The sequence below is a fragment of the Ascaphus truei genome, chromosome 1 (assembly GCF_040206685.1).
Source record: "Ascaphus truei isolate aAscTru1 chromosome 1, aAscTru1.hap1, whole genome shotgun sequence".
Classification (NCBI taxonomy): Eukaryota; Metazoa; Chordata; class Amphibia; order Anura; family Ascaphidae; genus Ascaphus; species Ascaphus truei.
In genome coordinates, this window is record NC_134483.1 from 224189637 (window position 1) to 224207984 (window position 18348).

The 18348-nt window shown below is 44.2% G+C and overlaps 1 protein-coding gene across 4 annotated transcripts in view; it reads left to right on the forward strand.

Moving 5' to 3' along the window:
- The window catches only part of MCC (MCC regulator of Wnt signaling pathway), a 366135-nt gene that overhangs the window by 131384 nt on the left and 216403 nt on the right, over positions 1 to 18348 (forward strand). The window contains exon 1 of one of the 4 annotated variants that reach the window (XM_075601582.1): positions 12553 to 12858. The exons of the other annotated variants lie outside the window; for them this stretch is intronic. Coding sequence (XP_075457697.1) covers positions 12847 to 12858 — 12 coding nt within the window. The 5' untranslated portion in view covers positions 12553 to 12846. Of the gene's footprint in view, positions 1 to 12552; positions 12859 to 18348 lie in introns of those variants that run through there. 4 annotated transcript variants of the gene reach the window in all.

The following is an 18348-nucleotide window of genomic DNA, read 5'->3' on the forward strand; positions in this document are numbered from 1 at the left end:
TGCTACAGTCTCACTTAGCAACACATATTGCCATTACAATGAAAGCATCGCTCTAGGTTTCATTGTATTCATTACAGGATTGAAGCAAGGGGTCTCTGAAGCGGAGCTGTGCTAATTTCAGCTTCTCAAGATACTTACCTCCGTAGGGGGGCCGATATCTCCGCAGTCAGAGACACCATGTGCCTAACATTATGGTGGCGTTTAAATGTCCTGCGGGACAGTAAGAAGTCGCAACGTCATCTCGGGGGCAGCTTCCTATTGGCCCGCGTGACGGGGGACTTCAAAGTGCACAGATACCGGCACCGCTGCTACGGAGGTAAGCATCTCTGGAAGTAGGGGGTCCCCAAAGATGAAATTAACACAGTTCAGCTCCGGGGACCCCCTACTTCAATCCTGTAACAATAAATAAATGAAACCTGTATCCATGCTTTAAAGGAGCAAGCGAAGTGCCTTTTTGTTTCATTTTTTTAAACATGTATGTGTTTTTTGTACCCAGGATTGAAGCAGCGGGACTCTGAAGCTTAACCCCATTGATTTCAGCTACAGGTCCCCCCTGCTTCCAGAGATCTCTCCGTAGTAGGTGCCGGTATGAGCTAGCTGGGCGTTAAAGTTTAAAGCTCCCATGTGGGCCAATAGGGAGCCGAACCTGATGACGTCCCAGCTTCCTATTGGTCTGCGGGAGCTTTAAACAGAGGCCCTTACAGGATCCCTGCTAGCCGAGCATAGCGGCTACGGGCACCTACTACGGAGGTAAGTATCTCCAGAAGAAGGGGGCCCCTGAAGCTGAAATCAAATGTGTTCAGCTCCAGAGACTTCCCACCTTCTTCAATCTTGGGTATAAAAATAAAAAAAAGTAAAAAAAATACAAATTGGAGCTTGGGTTGCTGCTTTAAATGAAAGCACTTGTAAAGTTGTTATGGAAAAATTCATAAAGCTTGCTGTGTTTAAGAAGTCCTGTAAAATACTATTTTACGCAAGTCTATAAAACAAATGGAATAATCAATAAAGTATGTTATTAGGGTGAAAAAGAAAAACAAATGTGATACTTATGTATAAGTTAGTGCTTCAAATAATACTTGAAACTATCTCAGGCCCAACATTTCACAAAAAGAATCTGTGAAGTGTATTCTGTGGCTGGCAGCCCGTGGCTGTGCTGTGTCTGACCTGCCCCGCAACCAGCTGAAGGTTAGGACATCTAATAGTAGTTTTATTAAACAGTCACAAGAGACAACTCCAGGAAGAAGCCCTGTGGCTGGTAAACATTGGTTTCTTCATTTCGGGTTCGTGTGTTGTAGACACGCAGGCAATTATATTTGTCCAAATACCTCAATTGACCAAGCAGGTGATGTTTATATGAAGACAACCTTATGCCTTCACTTGCTGTACAAGGTTATTTCATGACTAAGCAGGATCATGTGCATTCTCAGACCTGCACATGTTCCACTTTGTCACCAATTCTTAGCCTAGAAAAAAGACTGTGTATCTGTCACTAGTATTAAGTGTTGGGGTAGACACTAGACAGATCACTGTAATGATGGTCCAGGCTCTGTCTATTAGCGTTTACATGTAGACCAGTCTCATGTCACATTTATCAACAATCACCTAGTATGTACAGTCACTTTGGGGTCCAAGAAGCTTAAAGGTTATTTCATGACTAAGCAGGATCATGTGCTCTCTGCTTGGCCCTGCATAATGAAGGAGCAATCCTAATTGTACGTGCCCCTTCCCTGTCTGCAGTAGAGTACGCAAGAGAAAAAGAGAAGTCGTTTAGCTTGTGGAAATGAAAAGCACGTCATTTTCAAGTCCCACGGACATCCCACAAAAGAGACAAGAGAAAGGATGTGAAAACCTGACTAGGTTTCAGGTTGCTATATTTATTTTTTTATACACAAGCACTGAAAAAACTACTTAGATTGTAAGGCTTTTTTATTTTATTTAACTGATCAAGAAGATGGACAATATTCACTACGTGGTACCATACCGTAAGCCAACTTTTGGGGTTAGAAGACGCTTTACGGCTCATTAACTAGAATGGGCCTGAATGGGCCTCGAATGTATCATTCATAAGAATGTGCCAAAATGTGTCTCACGTCAAAGCACCGCTTAGTAGTTATAATCCTTAGGGCTTTATTCTGTATGTATGTATGTATATCTTTATATAGCGCCAACAGTGTACTTATCGCTTTACAAAGACAATACAGTACAGGGAATTATAATAATACAATAAGTGCAGCAGACAGACAATAGGAAAGGAAATCCCTGCCCCGGAGAGCTTACAATCTAAGTGGCATGTTGGGAGATTTACAGAGACAGCAGGGGAGGGAATAAGTGCAGTAGATGGCAGTGCTTGGCCGCAATGGTTGGTAGGAGTGACTGAGTGTGGGACAGTAACCAGGAGCCCAGGCTGTTGGAATGCTTCTTTTCTGATGTGAGTTTTAAGGTTGGTCGGTACTAAATTAGATGGGCTAATACCATTAGCAGGGAAAGAGGTGGCAGGGAGGCGTGGGTGAGAGCAGGTGTGTGTATAGCTGAGTCCAGGATTAGGAGAGATATCCTCAGCAGCAAGGAGGAGTAGAGAGAGAGGTGAGAAGAGGATTTGTGGGGGTGTTTTTTATTTAGGGGTGTAGAGGTTGTTGGGAAAGAGGTGTGTAAATAGTAATGCAGTGTGTGGGCACAAGAATAGGTGGAGGGGAGGGACAATGAAGAAATGTGATGAGAAGAGAAAAGTTTTACAAAGCAGTGAGAAAACAGCAAATAGGGAGGGCAGGGAGAGAGGTAAGAGGAGAGAGTTCCCAGGTATTGGAGGATAAGAGTAGGAGTTGAAAGAGACTGTGAATAATTCAGGCTTGGCAGGGCAGTGTAGCACTGAAGATTAAGCAGAAGCTTAGAAACTGTCTATGGATGTGTACAAATTGTCAGAGCATTTAGAAAGTCAATTTCTCACAGTCGCAGAGTTGTTGTTGTAGAAGTGCAGAGTCCGGTTCTTCTTGTATTCTTCACCTCTAATTCTAACTCTAATACAGCTAAACCCCGTTATAACGCGGGTCTCGGGGTCCACCCCGAGACCACCGCGTTACTAACGGGGTCGCGAGAAAAAAAAATGGCCGCCGCGCTTTAGCGCATATTCATCCCGCGGGACAGGAGATGGGAGCGGGCATGTCCCTCCGCTCCCCGCTTCCCCCTGTCACCGCGGGACAGGCCGCGGGGCAGGAGATGGGAGCGGGGATGTCTCTCCTGTCCCCGCTTCCCCCTGTCACCTCGGGACAGGCCGCGGGGCAGGAGATGGGAGCGGGGATGTCTCTCCTGTCCCCGCTTCCCCCTGTCACCTCGGGACAGGCCGCGGGGCAGGAGATGGGAGCGGGGATGTCCCTCCTGTCCCCGCTTCCCCCTGTCACCTCGGGACAGGCCGCGGGGCAGGAGATGGGAGCGGGGATGTCTCTCCTGTCCCCGCTTCCCCCTGTCACCTCGGGACAGGCCGCGGGGCAGGAGATGGGAGCGGGGATGTCTCTCCTGTCCCCGCTTCCCCCTGTCACCTCGGGACAGGCCGCGGGGCAGGAGATGGGAGCGGGGATGTCCCTCCTGTCCCCGCTTCCCCCTGTCACCTCGGGACAGGCCGCGGGGCAGGAGATGGGAGCGGGGATGTCCCTCCTGTCCCCGCTTCCCCCTGTCACCTCGGGACAGGCCGCGGGGCAGGAGATGGAAGCGGGGATGTCCCTCCTGTCCCCGCTTCCCCCTGTCACCTCGGGACAGGCCGCGGGGCAGGAGATGGGAGCGGGGATGTCCCTCCTGTCCCCGCTTCCCCCTGTCACCTCGGGACAGGCCGCGGGGCAGGAGATGGGAGCGGGGATGTCTCTCCTGTCCCCGCTTCCCCCTGTCACCTCGGGACAGGCCGCGGGGCAGGAGATGGGAGTGGGGATGTCCCCTCAGGTCGCCGCTTACCTCAGAACCATGCTGCCTGCATGGAGGTTGTAGCGGGGGGTTTCTTCTCCCCACCGCTGTCCCCGGTGCTCCCGCTGCCTGCGCGGGAGGAGGGGGGGGAGCGGGTGGTGGTGCTGGTCGCGGCCCGTCTGTGTAGAGTGAGAGAGTGTGTGTGTATGTATATATGGGAGAGAAAGTGTGTGTGTGTATATGGGTGTGTGAGTGTGGGTAAGTGTCTGAGTGTGTGTGTAAGTGTGTGTAAGTGTGTGTGAGTGTGTGTGAGTGTCTGTGAGTGTGTAAGTGTGTGTGAGTGTGTGTGAGTGTGTGTGAGTGTGTGTGAGTGTCTGTGAGTGTCTGTGAGTGTCTGTGAGTGTCTAAGTGTGTGTGAGTGTGTGTGAGTGTCTGTGAGTGTGTAAGTGTGTGTGAGTGTGTGTGAGTGTGTGTCTGTGAGTGTCTAAGTGTGTGTAAGTGTGTGTGAGTGTGTGTGAGTGTGTGTGAGTGTCTAAGTGTGTGTAAGTGTGTGTGTGTGTGTGTGTGTGTGTGTGAGAGTGTCTGTAAGTGTGCGTAAGTGTGCGTGAGTGTGCGTAAGTGTGTGTGAGTGTGCGTGAGTGTGGTCAGTGTGTGTGCAGTGTGTCAGTGTGAGCAATGAGCAGTGTGTGTGCAGTGTGCAGTGTGTGTGCAGTGTGGCAGTGAGCAATGAGCAGTGTGTGTGCAGTGAGTGTGTGCAGTGTGTCAGTGTGAGCAATGAGCAGTGTGTGTGCAGTGTGCAGTGTGTGTGCAGTGTGGCAGTGTGAGCAATGAGCAGTGTGTGTGCAGTGAGTGTGTGCAGTGTGCAAAAAAAAAAATGTAAAAAAATTTTTTTTAAAAAATTTTTTTTTTTTTTTTTTTTTTTTTTTTAAAAAAAACGGGAGCCACGGGAAAACCGCGTTATAACCGAATCGCGGTATAACGAGGCGCGTTATAACGGGGTTTAGCTGTATTTATTAACTCCACAGCCACTTCATACTGTATGTGACACTTACGATGTTACAGAGCCATATGGCACAGCAGAGATAGACTTACTTAAATATTCTAAACAGATTTGCATGACTAATAATTCAGGGAGGGGTTGTGCCTATTCAATTCAGACAGACATACCAAGGAGTTGCTAGTTAGATATAAGTTCTGTTGCAATTGTATAGATTGATAGGGCTATTCGGGCAGTTTTCTGTTGGAAATCCCTATTACAGCCAATAGGGATTGCCGCATTGGACTGAAATTACCCTCTTAATCTCTTAAACATGCTGCTGGTATGTATTCACTTGGGTGCATCAAGCTATTGTAGTTTGTATGTGTTTACAATTTTTGTTCTGATCCTAGTTACAAAGTAACATTTAACATTACTTTTTTTTATCACTTGTATCGTTTGCCATAGCAAGCTTTAGTAGAAAATAGCTGTACAGGCAGTCCTCGTTATCCAACGTTTCACTTTACAACGAAGGTCATATCCGATTCTTTACAATGCCTCCCTACGTGCCGTTGTTTGATGCCGGAATGCGTTATCCGACGCCCGAATGCGTTATCCAGCGCTCACCGCCACTGATTAACATGGGACTCACTTTATAACGGTTTCACTATCCAACGCTACTTCCAGAACGGGTTCTGTTGGATAACTGAGGACTGCCTGTATAATAATGTATTCAAAATAATGTAGGTAAAGTGGCAGTACAGTTTGCATTTTTTGTGTGTTTTAATAGATGCAGCAGTTGCTTAACTTGAAGGCAATGTAATTACCTAAGCTGCCGATCGATCCGTTCTCCCGTGATCGATGGACAAAGATCCTGCGTCCCTGGGCTCACACTATATGGCTGCCTATTTCAAAAGGGGAAGTGCTGTGCCTTTGTAAATGGTTGCTATCGCAAGCCAAGGAAACTTAATACATCGACACATTAAAAAGGCATAAAGAGTGGGACATTATTTATTTTATTTTATATCGTATGTAATATCTAACTACACAACTGATGTATTAAAAAAAAAAAAAACCTGTAGAATTTTGAATGTAAACTTAATATATTAAAATCATTACAAATAAAAGGCATAACGGGGGGGGGGGGGGATGCTGTAAGTATAATATAATAACTGATTTATTAAAAGCAAAAACCATATGGGATGCTGGATGTATTTTGCTGCTTTATGTGACTTATTCTTTAAATATGTGTAACACATCTCCTTTGTTTGATTTTTAAGAAATGTGCAACACTCATTTTTTTCTTTTCTTTTCTTGCTTTCTTTCTGTCTTTCTGTCATTCTTTCTTTCTTTCTTTCTTTCTTTCTTTCGGGAGCCACAATTGCACAGCAATACAGTAATAGGTGGAAGTGGTATGGTACTGCTCACTAATGCGTCCCTCTCAGGAGGACTGTAAGTTCGTTAACCCTCCCTTAAACCAAACGAAAGGCAAAGCCTGAGAAACAGTGCTAAAAAAAGAATTGACTAATTAAGGGGCTTAATTAAAGGCTGTTGTGGGGTCTTAAAAGCATCCCTTAGCTGCACAAGGCAGATTACCCTGTGCTCTATGCATTGTGCAGATATCTTGTAGGGATTTCTAACCAAGTACTTAGAGTTTACTTCATTGTTGCTGCAATGCATTATATTGCATGAAGTTGTATATTGACATTCATTACCCATGGAGACTGTGAGGGCAGATACAATAGATATCTTCAAGAAAACGTTGGACATCTTTTTAGAAAGGAAAGCTATACGGGGATATACCTAATAAGTAAACATGGGAAGGATGTTTAATATCAAGGGAGTAATCTGCCATCATTTGGAGTCGGGAAGGAATTTATTTCCCCCCTTATGACATATCATCAGATGATATTTCACTGGGGTTTCCCCCCCCCCCTTCCTCTGGATCAATATACTGTAAATACAAATATAGGATGAAGTATCTGTTGTCTAAATTTAGCATAGGTTGAATTTGATGGAGGTATGTCTTTTTTCAACCTTATCTACTATGTATTGCTGGCCTCCTCTTAATGAAGTGGTTAATATACAGTCAGTCTGATTTTCTGGCGGTAAATTATCCAGTGAGTAGTAAAAGAAAGCAAAATGCATGTAATTTTGAGGACCAGGGCATGTTGTGTTGTTCATTAGAGTCCCGTTTTGTGTTCATGTAGGAAAAAAAAAAAAAAAAAGATCCATTTGTTTTTTTTCCTGTTCATATATCATCACTTCTGCCCAGTAAAATATTTTGTTCCCACGGAGCCACCTGGAATTGATCAATTGATGTTCTAAAACATCCAGTGGAATGAAACAGAAAGCCTCAATGTTTGTGTCAGGGCATTCACAAACCTGCAGTTCATGTTCTATTACTGATGGCACAAAGTCATGCTGAGTTCACAAACTATCTGTAGATGTCAACTAGCGTTGAGGAGATGGTCTTTGCAGGATTTAGCACCGAAGGTACTGACCAGCAGCCAAGGAAAACTAGATCAAAGCAGCATTTCATTCACAATCCTATAAGTACTTTTTAAAATAATTCTGTTGTACAGTATAGTATTAGATAATAATTACTGCATTAAAAAAAAATCAGTCTTTTAAAAAAAAATTTATGATGATGATTTCTAATATATTAAGCTACACCACTTCCTCTCTTGAAATAGGCAACCATACTACATGCCCTGGGAAGCAGGATCTTCGCCGATCGATCACGGCAGAACTGATTGATCGCCATCTTAGATAATTGCATTGCTATATAAAGGCAAAGAACAGCTGCATTTACTAAAAGAAAGACGAAATAATTGTGCCAGAGGAAATGGTCCTTTAAACCTTTGAGAGCTAAAGGGTCCTGCGTCACCAGAGTGCTACGGCCCTTCCGGCGCTCGCGATCACGTGGCCGCTTCTTTGAGGCGCTCACGTAATCGCTCTGTGACTGATGACTAAACGGAAGGGGAGGAGCCGCATCCCCCTTCCATTCCTTTTTTTCATGTAGCGGCTTTACATCATGGGGTCCCCCTGAGCGCCAGACCCCATAACGTAGTAGCTCCGTCTTGACAGACTCAAAAGGTTAAACTACAAGAAACGTACTAAACGATGTTGTTCTAATGTAGCGTAGAAGAGATTCTCAGGTCAGGTCCATGGTGTGGGAGACCGCGCGGAGGCGTCCGCACTGGGCGCGATCAGACTCCAAGAAGGCAGTGATCGCGCCCATAGACCGTGCGGGCGGAGGCAGGAGGAGGCGCGCGTTGCGCAAGAAATCAGTTGAAACTGATTTCTTGGCGCGACACGCAGGTCATATGAGCGGTTCGCCCAATGAGGGTGAACCAGCTCCGTGACGCCCCCCACGGCCCGTCAAACCATGGCCAGGGAACGCACCCGCTTTCCCACAGCCTCCGCACGGGCTAAGGCGCCATGGCCATGTATCAAGGCCCATATTTACTACAGGGCTCTATTACACAAGGCACCTTACATCCCAATCAAGTAATTGGAATATCACTGCGTAGTGCATTTTGGCCTTTACATGCTGTGAACCTACAGTATAATTGTATGTGTAGGTAGCTCTTTAGGGAGACATGAGACAAATCATTGTTTATCTGTTATGAAGGCAGAGCTCTTGATTGCACAAAGTATGTGTATTCTCGAGTTGCTGTAGTGACAGTACTGAAGTTTCCACTGTGATAAATACAATCACTAAAGCAAAAACCAGCTTAAACTGCAAGAACTACACCAAAGTCCTGTTGTATACATATTTTTGCATTTTCTTATGTAGCTCCGATATGGTTACCAGTACTGTATGAAGAGTGTTTAGGCTTAAGTGTCCTTTATCAATAAGTTACTCTTTCAGTATATTGACCACACGATGAATAGCTGCCTTGTGACACAATCCCCTTTGATAAAGCTGTCAAGCCGCCTTCCTCTTGCTCTGGAAGATTTTGACTCGATCCATGCCAATGAATGAAAACTTAAATAGAACTTAAATCTTCCCAATAAAGGGGAAGACTGCTTTACATGGTACTGAACAGAGGCAGGGGATCTGCTTTGCCACTTGCTCTTAGCGTTACAAATGTTGCATGGCTCTGTAACGCCATTTTTCAGTTCAGTGTTTGGGCATTGGCTCTGCCCGTGTTTCTGATATTTCCAGGAGATAAATGGGTTCACTTGGCTCTCTTCATGCTGTGAGGACTAGTCCATGTCTTCAGGAATGGCCCCAATAGTTGTTCTTCTGAGCTACTTTGAAATGGCATTTTATCTGCGAGCATGTGATTTCTTGCTACGAAGATGTTATGACACTGTCACTGACGACATGAGACAAGTATCTGGAGTGATTTACAGTGTCTGAGTTACAATTTCAGTAATGCACTTCCCATGTGAGCTTGAAATGATTACACACAACCCCCCCCCCCTCTCTCGCCTAGACTCATACCATGATAATGGATGCTACTGGCAGGAATTACTTGTGTCAGCAAAAGCCGCGTAACTAACATTTATTATAGCCTGTTATTTGCCAGATATAAAATGTAAGTGGAATTCTAGGTAGATTGTTTTTATGTTTTAGAGCAGGGTTCATGTTCTGTATTTATGGGGGAGGGAATTATTTCCCTACCATTCTTCCTAATGAAAATACATTTATTCTGCTATGTACAGTGATGAAGCCCTATGCACAAAAGCTTTTCCCTTTGCAGAAAATATAGTTAAGGTATCCTGCTTTCACATCCCCTTAAATCCTCTATACTTAGCATAATACTTCTTGGTGTGTAGAGATCAGTGTTGTAATAGGCCTATGGAGCTGGAAGTGCATTGAAATACTCTGTACACTGCTCATTTTTGGAAGGGTTTAAAACTTAATAGAACCACCCTAGAAAGTGAACTATATTTTAATTAACCTTTATAAAAACTGAAACCTGAATGTCAATTCTTTTTTAACAATATACAGTACTGTGTTTATTTATTTTTAAACAAAAGCACCTCCACTTGACAATATAAAGTACATGTAATATATTTGTAGAGCTGACTGTATATGTAGCAGTAGACATTAGCAGAATTGTACATGTTTACGAAAATTTCTGTGTAGTACAGGCATACCCCGCATTAACGTACGCAATGGGACCGGAGCATGTATGTAAAGCGAAAATGTACTTAAAGTGAAGCACTCCCTTTTTCCCACTTATCGATGCATGTACTGTACTGCAATCGTCATATACGTGCATAACTGATGTAAATAACGCATTTGTAACAGGCTCTATAGTCTCCCCGCTTGCGTACAGCTTCGGTACAGGTAGGGAGCCGATATTGCTGTTCAGGACGGTCTGACAGGCGCATGCGTGAGCTGCCGTTTGCCTATTGAGCGATATGTACTTACTCGCGAGTGTACTTAAAGTGAGTGTCCTTAAACCGGGGTATGCCTGTAGACAGTTTATTTTCTTAGAGAAGTCCTTTCAGTAAAAAATCCCTTTTTGCTTCTGCACAAAATTCTATTAACATGAGTGGGGCTGAGGAAAAGGAAAGTAGATGGGGAAATACCAAGCATACTGCCTCGTCCGGTGTTACTATTGTAATAGGATTTTTTGGGCCTGTGGCCAGATTTGTCTCGTTATACTCCAAACAAGCAGCTCATGTCCAGACGCCACCAGAAAATGAACGTGCCGCTATTTATTGCAAGCGTGGAATCTCTGCATGCGATTCATTCCCCAAAGCTCGATCATTAAGGGAATAAAGAACTGAAGAACACTATGGGAACATTCCATTATAGCATCACATAGCCTTATTAACCACTTACAGTGGAACCAACAGTGAGTGACTATGAGGCACATTCATTGGTTGTAGCTGCAGGGCGAGTTGTGCGGACACCACACCGTTTTAACGGGCACAACGGGTGTCACATGTCTGTACTGTACTGTTGTTACGTTTTTAAAGATGTACTTCACTATCCACATCTTTTGGCAATAAATATTGCATTTAAATATCCGTGGTGCACTGTTCTTTATACCTTCCGGTGAATGTTGGATTATCACAGCGAATCCTGAACCAGGAGCACTGGTATTTGTATCTATTTTATGTATTCTATTGTTGTTGATGTGCAGCAGTTTCCCTATCTGTGCTTCACTATCCGAAACATGTGCAGCCAGTCCTCGGTTATCCGACGGAATCCATTCCGCAAACCGCCGTCGGATTGCAAAAGATGGGATTGCGAATCCAGTGTTAAGCTACGGCGGCGAGCGGCGGATAATGCGATCCGCGGAATGCATTATGATGCGTCAGATAATCCGTTCGACGGATAACTGAACGATGGATAGCGAGGACCACCTGTATTTTAACGCCAATACTTTTCTATTGTTGACCTTGATCCCATAAAGTACTTCCATGTAACTTCCTCCAATAGTTTTCTGTTTCAAATAAAATACTGATTTCCATGTCTTTTTAAAAATGGATGAATGAGTTTTCGAAGCATTGGCTTGTATAGTGATCTTTGTCAGTGCAGCTTTGGAATCACTGTAGCATTCTCTGCCAGGGTAGTCAAGAGCCCCATGTTTTTTCAATGGCAGAGCACAACTGCATATTTGGTCGAAAACTTCTGATCGCTATTACAGTGACCACATGGCTATTTAAACATAGTTTAAATTTAAAGGTTCAATCCACCGTCAATTAGACATGGGGTGCGCAAACTGTTGAGGCTGCGCCCCCCTGCCTGCTCTCCCCCTGTACTTGCTCCCCCTCTTACCTTTGTGCTGGCGTCAAATGACGCAGGCTGAATCAAGGGAAGTGAGTTACAGAGGCCTTGTGCAGTCCCCCGGCATTTAATTGCCTTGGGGAAGAACGCGGGCATCTGTAACCGCCACGCCTCCCCCCAAAAAATCTTGTGCCCCCAGTTTGCGCACCCCTGAATTAGACTCTTGCTAGTTCTTCACAAAGTTGCTGTTTGGTGCCTCCGCTGCCCTCAGTAATGAACAGGATAGTCATTGAAGAGCACAGATGACGCTCTTGGTGCGTGAGTGGACTTGGTTACAGATCTATTTCTCTCTACGAACATCTAAAAAGAACAAGCGGAATTCTCTGAATAATTCCCTTCTGCCTTTAGAGAAGAGACCACTACCAGGTCTCACGGGTGTGTTTTCAGTAGCTGCCCCCCTCTGCCCTTTTAAAGCAACATAACAGCCAGCAGGAGTGCCGAGCTTGCTTTGTTATTTGGTTCAGAAGGAATTAGGAGTCAACAGCAGTAATTATTGGAGAGGTCTGTGCACTAATGCAACCTTTAGGCAGATTGAACTGTCATGCCCAATACAGTATTGTATAGCATCATGTTCACTTTTAGATTGGTCTGCTTCTTCTTTGTCATGCTTAACCATGAGTATCACAGGAGCACAGAGCAAAAACGATGGCCAGAAATCATCTACCATTCAGTGAAGCGTATAGAGAAGTTGTTCAATGGCGTTTTCACCTTTGCTTTTAGAGCAAACAGTGACTCATGGTAATAGTGTTTCTATTCCCTGGTCACTGTCCTCTAACCTGCTTACAATTGATTGAAACAAGGCTGACTCTGTGAGAGTTTACCAGTCCTCCCCACTTGTCCTGTGCAACCGTGATGCTTGCTCAGCCGGCATAGACCGTGAAGCTTGCTCAGCCGGCATAGACCCAGATCAGTTGATCTGTCTGTCAACCATAAATAAATTCTGTCGGTTGTACATTGTTGGGTGGGGGAGTTTCAGATTTCCTTTTAGGAAGTGGGTTGGAGGATGGCTTTATTTTTAACTGCAGATACTTCCTTTGGTCTCTCAAAGTATACACCGAGGGATCTGGCTGGGAGAAGCCCCCACACAATGACTTGCAACTCTAAATGTTTTAGATATTTATATTTACTAGTTAATAGCGATTTGAGGCATGGTCCTAATAGTGGTCACTAGCTTGATGCACAGAGAGGAATATTTCCCTGAATTAAGATACAATCGCGATAGATGAAGGCCAAGGTAAGTGCAAATATTACTAGAGTTGGTAGTAAGATGCTGTAATAAATCTTGATTTAGTTAAATAATATACAAATATGCTGCACTCTATAAGGATACTGAGCATCTTTGTACATTGTCTGACAACAGTGTTCCTGCTTATTACAGAAAATAAACGTATAGTTTAAACTTAAAACATTCAGTCCGCCATCAATTCTGCTCTTGCTAGTTCTTCTCATTGATGCAGTTTCGTGCCTCTGCGTCTCACAGCAATAACCAACAAGACAGTCATTTAAGAGCACAGATGACTTATTGATGCTTAAGTGGACTTGATTACAGATCTATGTCTCGACTAATGTCATAAAAGAACAGTTTGTTCTCTGAACAATTCTCTTCTGCCCTTAGTGAGAGGCTACTTATCATAGGATTACAGTTTATTGCAGCATGTTTAATTTTGGGTGGCTCTGCCTATCATGCTATTGTACATTCCCCCTTTTGCATGTGGAGGGCAGACTGTTGCAGGTCCCTTGGAAGCGCAGTGGTTAAGAGCTGCTCACAGATTGGTAATCGGTATTGTGGAATTAATTACACCGAGATTCCCTCCCCTGCTTTTATGGGATTGAGCTTTAAGTTCATCTTCATCCATCATTCTGCGCTGCCGTAACTGCAGACATTATCGATCAGCTTTCACGTTACTGTACTTGATCCAATTAATTGAAGTATTGTTCTTACGAAGCAGAGTACATTTTGTTTTGTGCGGGTTTTTTTTAATTTGAAAAAAAAATTCAGTCCTGCAAAGAGATAATAAAAGCACATTGCTGTACAATGATTCTTTTACAACCTTCAAAATGGGACTTTTTTTTTTTAGAGAGAGAGAGAAATGTATTTGTAAACTAGTACCCAGTCACAGACCTGTCCTACTGCACATCTCCCATGTCAATGGTAGTGTTGCCCAACGTTGTTTTTTTTACATAAAGCACTGGTGGTGAAACGCAATGCTGTGCATAGCATTTTTTGGGGCTTGCTGTCTGCCCATCTGAAATACCCAATGTCGGTGCCACAGCAAGATAAAGTGACTTGCCCAAGGTCACAAGGAGAGGTAACAATTAGACCCAAACTGGGTTTAACCACTTCAATGGAAGCATAATATAATAGCCATGAGTTAGCCCATCTCTTTAAAAAGGACATTAAAAAAACAAAAACAAAAAACCTGTAAAACACAAAGTGTATAGTCCGGTACATATTTATACAAAAGAAACAACAAGCATCCCAGATTTTCCGTTTATTGACAATCCTGTAAAGGTAAGACTCCAAAAGTGGCACAGACGAAGGGAGGGTGTATTCACTAAAGTGCAATAGCTGTGACCAATCAAGAGGACATCCATTAATGAGAGAGCGTGGCCCAACAGACTTTAGTAATTCTACCTCCTTAACGAGCCCAAATCCCAGAGTCTTCATAGGAAATGAGTGGGACTTCCTCCAAGGAGTAATAGTTGACAGGCCTGGAAATGCCTCACATAAAGCAATGTTATGCTGTATTCTGGGATCCCTGTTTTATCCATTAGCTGCTGCAGACAAAGGAGACTTATGTGCCAAGTGCTCGTTTTTAGACCCCTCGCTGTCAGAGGGCTGGTTGGGATTTCCACAGACGAGGACAAGATTGCACAGAAAAGAGCAGCTCTTAACAACATGCAAAAGCAATCTGAGTGGTACGATTTGCCATACAATATTTAAAGTGCGTGTCGTCTTTTAGCAAGATAAAGGTGTTCTTTTGAGAAGGCTATTTATGACTTGGCCATAACACAAGGAGCCGCCAATTTATTTTGCAGTAATCTATGTAATTATATGTATTTATATGTATTGCTCCAATTTTGAATGCAATTTACTGTCCTGTAAATGTAATAGCATTGTATTCTTTTGTGTGCAGTTTATTGTCCTCTAAATGCCATGTTATTGAATTGTCCCAGTAATACCAAGTATAAGGATTAGAAGAGTTACTTACTGAGCATTATTGAAGCCCCAGCTCCCTTGCTTTGCCTTTTCCCATTCTGCTCACATAGTCATTGTGAAATCCTCCAGATTCCTATTTTGGAGCACTATTATTGTAAAAACATGTTTTGCAGGGAATACTTATGTAGTTTTCTTTGATTTTTTCCTTGTACTGTATCTCCGCAACAACGAAACAATGGAATTGCTGCATCATTTTATTTTTGTTTGGTCTGAATATATTTAAAAAAAGGGTGTCTGTGCCGATCACGCGCACTTTAAGTGAAACGTCTTTGTCTTTTGTCACTGTTTTGTCACAGAATTGTATTTGAAGCAAAATACAATTTCATTGTCAAAACGCAAAGAAGTTTGACATAAAACATGTATGCTCGGCAACCCCCCCCCCCTCTATTAGCTATTTGCACGAACTGTGAATTCCTCGACAGTCAGGAACGCGCGCGTAGTCAGGCACGCGCACTGTCACACACTCACGCGCACTGTCACACACTCACGCGCACTGTCACACACTCACGCGCACTGTCACACACTCACGCGCACTGTCACACACTCACGCGCACTGTCACACACTCACGCGCACTGTCACACACTCACGCGCACTGTCACACACTCACGCGCACTGTCACACACGCACGCGCACTGGCACACTCACGCGCACTGGCACACTCGCACTGTCACACTCGCACTGTCACACACACACTGTGACTGTGTCTGTGTGTGTGTGACAGTGTGTGTGTGTGGTCTCGTCTCCGTGTCTCTTCCTGCTGCTGCGCATGTGCCAAGGGCTGAGGACTCTTCTGTGCTCTGCGCATGCGCTTGATCGTGGCGATTGCCGCATCTGTGCATGTGTGAGCCAACAGTGTCGTGAGGGCAGCTTCTGCGGATATGCGGCCCGACGGCCTCATCTGCCAGCAGTGACGTCACTTCCATAACCTACTTCCGTCTCAAGAAAAAGAGATTTGGTCCCAGCAAAGAAGTTTCACTTCAAAACCATTAAAGTTCTTTCAAAACTAAAGCTATCTCACATTTTAATCTGGTCTGTAACTGTTTCATACGCCCATAATATATATTATCTTTAACTGTGCACGCAATGTCTTGTATATAATGTATACCCTGTACACAGCTTTAAGATGAGTGGTTACCTTATGATTCCTGATTTTAAAAGATCTACGTTTACGAAATATCAAGGTAATGCCGATACATTTTGTGTGAATCTTTCTAAAGTACCGTATGTGATAAAAATAGTGTTGGGGATTGGGGGAGAGGTAAGGGGATGGTGAGGGGACGCTGCCTCAAATAAATCCCTTGTTCTTTTGGAGTTGTACATTTTGTACGCAAACACTTAGTGATATTATGGTATTGAAGTAATGGTACTGTACTCTTATCCCCTTAGTACTATCGTACTGTGATTATTGATGATACAAAGGTTAACAATTGTAGATCTGATGTTGGACGATAAAGTTCATTCATTTGGTTAATTTTCCGATATATGTTGGCAGATGAGACTGCATCCTTAATCTGCCTGTTTTTACAAGCCTGTCTTGTTCTCTGGATTTATTTAATATATTTCTCAAACTTTTTAGGCTTCCCATGTGTTTTCTTTTGATTTTAGTTATGACATTGTCCCACACCTCCCCTTTTTAGGAAAGCTTTGCCTGCACAATACTCATAGAAGTAAAAAGTAAAATTTTCTGTGGGAAAAATCAATTGGCGTGGGGATATCTAGTAGTTTTATCAATGTGGTGCTTTAGGAGTTAATGTTGGTTAAAAATTGTCACAAATACAAGAAACTGGGTTTATGACTGCAGATGCTAATGCCAATTATAGACTATGGGGACATAGTATGCAGAAGGGGAGCGCAAACTTTTTATGCTGCGCCCCCCTGCTAGGCCTCCCCCGGTCTCGCTCCCCCTCTCCTACCTTCCACATGCGTCAAATGACGCTCCTGGGTCACGTGACCATGATGCCGGCAACGTCACGTGTCCCCGCTGCGTCAAATGAAGTTGCCATGGAGACGCGTCTGAAACAAGGTAAGTTTCCTTGTTGCAGAGGTCTTGCGCGATCCCCCAGGCATTAAATTAAATGCCTGGGGGAAGAGCGCGGGGCGTCGGCAACGGCCCGCACCCCCCAGACAAAACTCCCGCCCCCCAGTTTGCGCACCGCTGGTATACAGTACAGCACCCCAAACTCATCTTCGCAAACTAGACACCCTCTACAACTCAATGTGCTGCTTTGTCCTACAATGTAAAATCCAACATAGATCACTGCAAAATGCGCAAAGAACTAGATTAACCATCTGTTTAGTTGAGACGCAAAATACTTTTTTCCTGTCTTGCCCTCAAATACTTTCTGCACACTATACCCGCCTATGTGAAAAAGCTCCTTCCCCCTACTACACGCAGCACTTATAACCTGAGATCTGATTCCAAAAGGCTGTTCGCAGTCCCAAAGTTCAACAAGGAATCTGGCCGCTCCTCCTTCTCTTACCGTGCACCTCACGTCTGGAACAACTGACCAGAGACTCTCAAAACAGCCTCCAGTTTAAGTAATTTCCAGACTTCAGCGGTCTCACGTTTTAATCTTGTCTGTAACTGTTACATACGCCCATAATCGTATTATCTCTAACTGTCTATGAAATGTCTGTAAATTGAATGCATGACCTCTGTTCATTTAATGTAACCATGCATTGTCATCATAGATAACTCTGTGCCCAGGACATGCATGAAGACGAGAGGCAACTCTCAATGCATCATTTCCTGGTAAAATATTTTATAAATGTAGCCCCTTTACCCCCACCCTAAGGGCTGTTATATACAGGATGTGCGGCCGCGCGTTCCTATGCGAACGCGCGTGCACGTGCCGCATGCTTTTCCTGTATATAGTGCCCGGAGCTGCAGGTAGTGTGTGTGTGTGTGTGTGTGTGTGTGTGTGTGTGTGTGTGTGTGTGTGTGTGTGTGTGTGTGTGTATATATGTGTATATGTGTGTGCATGGGTTGTGTGAGTGAAAGTAAGTCCTAAATAAGATTTTTTAAAGAAAAAAAAAGTTTAATAAATATTTTTTTTGTTTTGCAATCCTTGACACACACACACACACACACACACACACACACACACACACACACACACACACACACACACACACACACACACACACACACACACACACACACACACACACACACACACACATCCATACAAACACGCATACATGCATACATACATACACACACACATACATTTGAGCGCAGGCAGCTATCTGCTATCTGTCGGCTCCCCTCTCCCTGCCGTGCGCGCTCGCGGCCCTTGTATAGAAAGGCTGACTCACGTCAGCCAGCTAAAAATCTGCGCACGCGCACGGCACTATAGAACGTGCCTAAGACTTGTGCACTATAGAACGTGCCTAAGTGAGATTTGGTCTGCTACTAATGACTCGTGCGACGTGGTGCATACCTGTCAGGTAACAGGAGGGCTGAGTACTTCCGCGATGATGTGGGGATTATCAGGACAGGT